The following is a 5,918-nucleotide window of genomic DNA, read 5'->3' on the forward strand; positions in this document are numbered from 1 at the left end:
CGGACTACTGATGTCTGTTCCCGGGCATAGTTGTCCATCAGTTATGATCATTTGCATTCAGCCGCAAACATGAGGTGAGAGCGAACGCGTCACGTGTGCTTCGCCTGTCTACTGCGTTCACCGTAAAACGCATTTTTTTATAATTCTGTATATATGTTCATGTTTACATTTTTATTTACGTATATGTATTTGATAATATTAAAATAGAACGAAAGTTTTTTTTTTTTTGAGCAACTGGGTTGGTGCCCTACGCAAATTGCGTACTCTGCGTATCTGGAGCGGCGGTACTGTTTATATGGTTCACATTTTTTAATATTGAAATTCTATATGAAAACTACACCAAATCACAGTAATGAAAAAAAAAATAATCTGTATTATTTAAAACATCAATTTGTCATTCAGTTTTCATTTATTTAAAATGTAACTAACAATCCAAGCAGATTTTTCACATATAAATTGGCATAATTAATTCAGAAAGATCAGGAAGTTCACGTATACACCTGACGTTCATATACTACAAAGTATACGCTAGACATGAAAACACGCAGCATTATAAAAATGCTGAAAAACATCATCAGTCTGAACTGCGTCTGACTGCTGGAAGGGTTTAAACCCTTATTTATAATCACATGAGTCAAAGTCCAAGCAAAACAGCATGTCGTCGGTAACGAAAGGGCTGGACGAGGAGATTAGCGTATAGCGCTATAGACTCGTAAATGACACGAGCAGCTCAATTAATCGGTCTGAATGAGGACGAGACGGGCGTCCATCACTTCTTATTTGCATGGCCTTTTCCGGCCTTCATGCCCCGCCCTCCTTTATGATCACGCCCTCCTTTGTGGCCACGCCCTCCTTTGCCCCGCCCCCTCTGCTCCTTCCTCTGCGCGGCTCTCGTGTCTTTCTTCAACCGCCCGTCCACCACGCGGAAAGTGCCCTTGACTCCGGCGGGACGGTGCACCCTGCGTCCCACGCCCTTCTTAGCCACGATGTACGTGATGTCTCGCTTCTCCTTCCCCACGCCGGCCTTCTTGTAGATGCTGTGAGCGAAGGAAAGAGAAAATGATTAGGCTTCAGTGCGTTGGGAATGAAACGAAGCGGACGTGTGGATGTCGAGGCCGACCTCTTGAGCTGAGCCATCTTCTCTCGCTCTGAAATATCCACCGTGTCCACCACAGCTTCGGCCTTCTTCTTGGCCTGCTCCATCTTCTTCAACATCTACAACAGAAAACACGCATTTAACGGCCAGATTCACTTTGAGTTTTCTGAAATCTAAGTATGTTTGTAGCACCAGAAACAGCCAGAACTGTTTGACCATTTTCCCCTGGATAAGGATTTTTAAAAACATTTTGATATAACTAGAGAAAAACAATGTACATTTCTGTAATGTAAATAATTATAAAAATTTTATAGTAATATAATATAATAATAATAGTAATAATAAACAGAACATCAAATTGAAAAGTAAAACTTATCCAATATAACGAAAACAAACTTAAATACAAAATTCCATATTAACTACATAATAAATAAAATCATATTACCATATTGATTAATTATATATTTTAACAACAATTTAAAAACTAATATATATATATATACACACACACATATATATTAGTGCTGTTAAACGATTAATCGCATCCAAAATAAACGTTTTTGTTTACATAATATATGTGTGTGTACTGTGTATATTTATTATGTTTATATAAAAGACACACACATACAGTATATGTGAAAATATTTACATGTATATATTTATATTTTTGCGTCGTGCCTAAAAACGCCCTTCAGCCGTGATTTATTCACAATACAGTACAGCCTCTCGTACCTTATTGCTCACATATAAATAAACACATACCGCATATATTTTGAAAATATTTACATGTATATATTTATATTAATATAATTTATATCAATTATAAATATATTTAATATATAAACGTTACATATTTTACTTAAATGTATACATGCATGAGTGTGTATTTATATATACATAATAAATATACACAGTACACACACACATATTATGTAAACAAAAACGTTTATTTTGGATGCGATTAATCGTTTGACAGCACTAATATATATAAATATATATAGACAATAATATGTTAAAATTTTATAATAATAATAAAAATAATAATAATAACAACAATAAATTATAACAATCTGAAAAACATTTTTATAACTTTAATGTTGATGTAAAAAGTAAACATCTTTTAAATATAAAAACTATATAATATCAACAATAACATGAATTTTTTAAAATGCAATCATATATTTCATTGTTACTATTAATAATATTCATTATTATAATAATAATAAAAACTATACAGCATTCTCTCTCTTCTCATCACTCGTCAGCTTTTCATACATTTGCTCTTAAATTGTGAATTTCTATTAGTGTTTAAGATGTCAGGGTTGTCTCACCCGTCTCTTCTTGCGCGCTTTGGCCTCTGCGACGCGTCTGACTGGCCGGGCGTTGATTTCCCGCCATTTCTGCTTGTATTCCTCCACCATTTCCTTGGTGATGGGAACAGGCCTCTTCCGGTGCTTCTTTTCATCGTCAACAAGCCAGGCGGGAACTTCGGTCATATCCTCAGAATTCGCAAACCTACGAAAGAAGCACGAAGACGATGTTATTACCTCAGAAACGCACAAATAACGTAATCGCTAAATGATTAGCGCAGTCTGACCTGTGGAAGGAGCCGTCGATCAGGTCTCGCGCTCGCTTTTTGGACGTAGCGATCTGAGTGCCGAGCGCCAAACCCTCCGCGTTGAGAATTCGCACACGTTTGTCTGCGAAAAAAAAAAAAAAAAATGTAATCTACTATTAACAATGAAACTATTTTCAAATGGCATCGAATGTTAAATACGATTCTCAACTGACTTATTTTTTCAACAGAAACAACTTGAAAGTTGTCGTCATCCGTTGCTCCACTCGCGCTGACAGCTACCGAGGCTTGTTTCATTTGCGCAATTTCTCTGTCGGAAAAAATCCTTTTTAGCAAACAAAATCAAGTATAGAAGCGTTAATATTAACAAAAGTATACATGTCTCACCTTTCATCATCGCTGCTGTCGTCATCAGAGTCGCTGTTGTCATCATCCGCATTCACTTCCTGTGAGGGCGCGGCCACTTCCTGTTTCTGCACGGCAGGCCCCGCCTCCTCTTCCACTTTCCTCTTTTTGCCTTTTCCGGTCTGCAGCAGCTGGGTTTGTTTCAGTTCGCTCAAGGCATCGGTGTCGTCGTCCAAATCCAGCTCGGCAAAGATGTCCTGCGCAACGTAAAGAAAATGTTAAAATCTACCGTAAACCGGTTTTGTTTAAGTCTAAATGCGCGATTCACACCTTGCTGAACCACATGCTGGTCTCGCGCTCTCTCTTCTCATCTTTTCCTTCCAGTTCGACGAGTAACTTGTTCCCGTTCGCTTCCCCTTCGTCCTGCGGCTCGCCGGCGAACGAAACTCTGCAGAAATGCAAAAAACAGCAGTGAATTTCTTGGAAACTATTCGTATACAGTTGTAAAACTTTAAAATGGTGTTATTGTAACTCTTTATTTAATCTTCATTTTTTTATGATCTATACTTTTTCACCCATAAAACACACATAAAAAAAAATACAGTTTCTATGAAATATTACAAAGATTTACAATGGGAAGTACAGTTTGTGCCAAAATATCAGTTTTCACAATTACTGCTACAGAAATAATGTAGGAACCTGCTATTAGCTACCTATGTTAAGAAAATGTATTAATATTTACATTATGTTTATATATTAATAATTATAAAGTTAATATAAAACAAATATAACTATATTATATAATATATTATATTATATTAATATATAATATATAACAAAACATAAAAATCTAAAATAAATATTGTTCACATTATGCTTTAAATTTAAATGTATATATTTTTAAAAATCTGACAGTACTATTTTAACAGCAAAAGATGGTTTGCGCTGGCGCAAGCGGTTAGTAAAACTGGCTCTTAGTTTATATATTGATAAAACGATTAAAATATAAACACACACACAAAAAAAAAAAAAAGACATTTATAAAATATATATTTTACATATATGACAATTAATATCGTATAATATTATTTATAACAAAAGTAAAAAAATATATATATATATATTTACTTAATATTTTCACACATTTTTATATTCAAAATAAACAAGTATAAAAAATTATGTAAATATAATGTATTATTTCATACTATATATATATATATATATATATATTAGTGCTGTCAAAATTAGCGCGTTAACGCATGCGATTAATTTGTTTTCAGTTTAACGCATTAAAAATATTTAATGCACTTAACGCAGGAGCGGAGCTAGGGTTGGCCACTCCACTCACAACTGCTGTTTTTTTCTGTCACTTTTTTCCTTGACAAGAAGTGCATTTATTCAGTCACGGAACGTCTTTGTGATCACATCAAACGGGAGACGTTTCAGATGCGCGCTCCAGCTTCACTTCAGCGCCAGTGTATGTGTTTCTGTATATTTCCTACTTGCTGAAGGGCACAGGTAACTAAATATTACCTTTATTATAATGGGTTTATGTGAAGATGGTTTTATGTTCACAAATTAGAAGTTATTTTAAGTAGTCTAATAAATGTTAAAATTGATAGCTCTTGTAATGTTGAATGGCTAGTCAATGGCTAAATATTAGAGGAAAAACTATTTCCTAGAGACATCATTTTAAAAACTTTAATGTTAGGTGGGATTAATCGTGATAAATTTCAGAAAAAATTAGTGATTATTTAGTTACATTTTTTTAAATCGACTGACGGCACTAAAATATATATAATATATAATTTAATTGTATATTTTTATATACCTTAATTTGAATTATACATTTATTATATTTATTTTATGAAATATATATAAAATATTCGTTTTTAAATTATTTTTTATTTCATATAAAATTCTAATATAATTTTATATTTCATATATGTTAATGTAACAGACAAACCAAACTAAACGTGTTCCACAAAAGGAAGGAAAAAGAACCGCACTTTTTCTTCTTAGGCATCTTTTCCTCGATTTCTTTCTCTTTCTTCTCGATCTCCTCGAGGTCGTCCGAGTCAAGGTCAGAGGCCAGAGACATTCGCTCGTCCTCGTCTTCGTCTGCAGAGATGTGCAGGTCGTCCGCTTCCTCCTCGTCCACTAAAGCATCGGCTCCCTTCATGTCTCCCTGTGTGATTTCACTCAGACCCTGAGGATCACAAACACCACCATCAGGACGAGCTCAGGAGTCACTCATCGTCCTCAAGACCTGCTGCTTTCTTACCTGGGCCTTCTTGATGGCACTGAGGGAAAACATGGAGGAATCGCTGGTTTCGGCGATGGAGACGCCGGGAAGATCCATCTTCAGCTCCACTCGCTCCCTCTGCTTCCGCTTCTCCTTCAGCAGCTTCTTCTTCTTCCTGTTTACCAACAAAAACACCATCAAACCTGTTAAAAACACCAGCCTCAAAGACGCCAATTTAACGTTCATACAGCACGGTTATTATTGGTAATTAAAACTAAATGAAAAAAAAATAAAAAAATTCAATACTTAAATAAAATAAAATAAATAAATAAAATAAAAAAAATTATATATATATATTTATAACATTTTATTTCAGCTAGTTTCCAAATTTCTAAAATAACTACATATAATTATTTATGAAAATTAAAAAAATAAATTAAAATTACACAATTACTAAAACATGAACTAAAATATTAGCTGAAATCTACTTCAAGATATTAAACGATAATAAAAATACTTACCATTAAATCATTAAATAAATGAAAATATATAGGTAATATTTAGATTTTGTTGATATTTCATTAATTATATTAATATTTAGACTATTTATATTTTATGAATGTTTAGATGAAAGAAAACAGAAAATACCCGTCATA

At 33.8% G+C, this 5,918-nt stretch overlaps 1 protein-coding gene across 1 annotated transcript in view; it reads right to left on the reverse strand.

The window, feature by feature from the left end:
• Positions 1 to 398: 398 nt before the first annotated feature.
• The window catches only part of ftsj3 (FtsJ RNA 2'-O-methyltransferase 3), a 16,292-nt gene continuing 10,772 nt past the window's right edge, over positions 399 to 5,918 (reverse strand). The window contains exons 11-19 of the mRNA XM_016473267.1: positions 5,302 to 5,437; positions 5,027 to 5,226; positions 3,348 to 3,465; positions 3,060 to 3,274; positions 2,888 to 2,982; positions 2,694 to 2,796; positions 2,428 to 2,611; positions 1,121 to 1,215; positions 399 to 1,037 (exon numbers count right to left, since the gene is read on the reverse strand). Coding sequence (XP_016328753.1) covers positions 770 to 1,037; positions 1,121 to 1,215; positions 2,428 to 2,611; positions 2,694 to 2,796; positions 2,888 to 2,982; positions 3,060 to 3,274; positions 3,348 to 3,465; positions 5,027 to 5,226; positions 5,302 to 5,437 — 1,414 coding nt within the window. The 3' untranslated portion in view covers positions 399 to 769. The remainder of the gene's footprint in view (positions 1,038 to 1,120; positions 1,216 to 2,427; positions 2,612 to 2,693; positions 2,797 to 2,887; positions 2,983 to 3,059; positions 3,275 to 3,347; positions 3,466 to 5,026; positions 5,227 to 5,301; positions 5,438 to 5,918) is intronic.

Source organism: Sinocyclocheilus anshuiensis, unplaced genomic scaffold (genome assembly GCF_001515605.1).
Source record: "Sinocyclocheilus anshuiensis isolate Anshui unplaced genomic scaffold, SAMN03320099.WGS_v1.1 scaffold1406, whole genome shotgun sequence".
NCBI classification, from domain to species: domain Eukaryota; kingdom Metazoa; phylum Chordata; class Actinopteri; order Cypriniformes; family Cyprinidae; genus Sinocyclocheilus; species Sinocyclocheilus anshuiensis.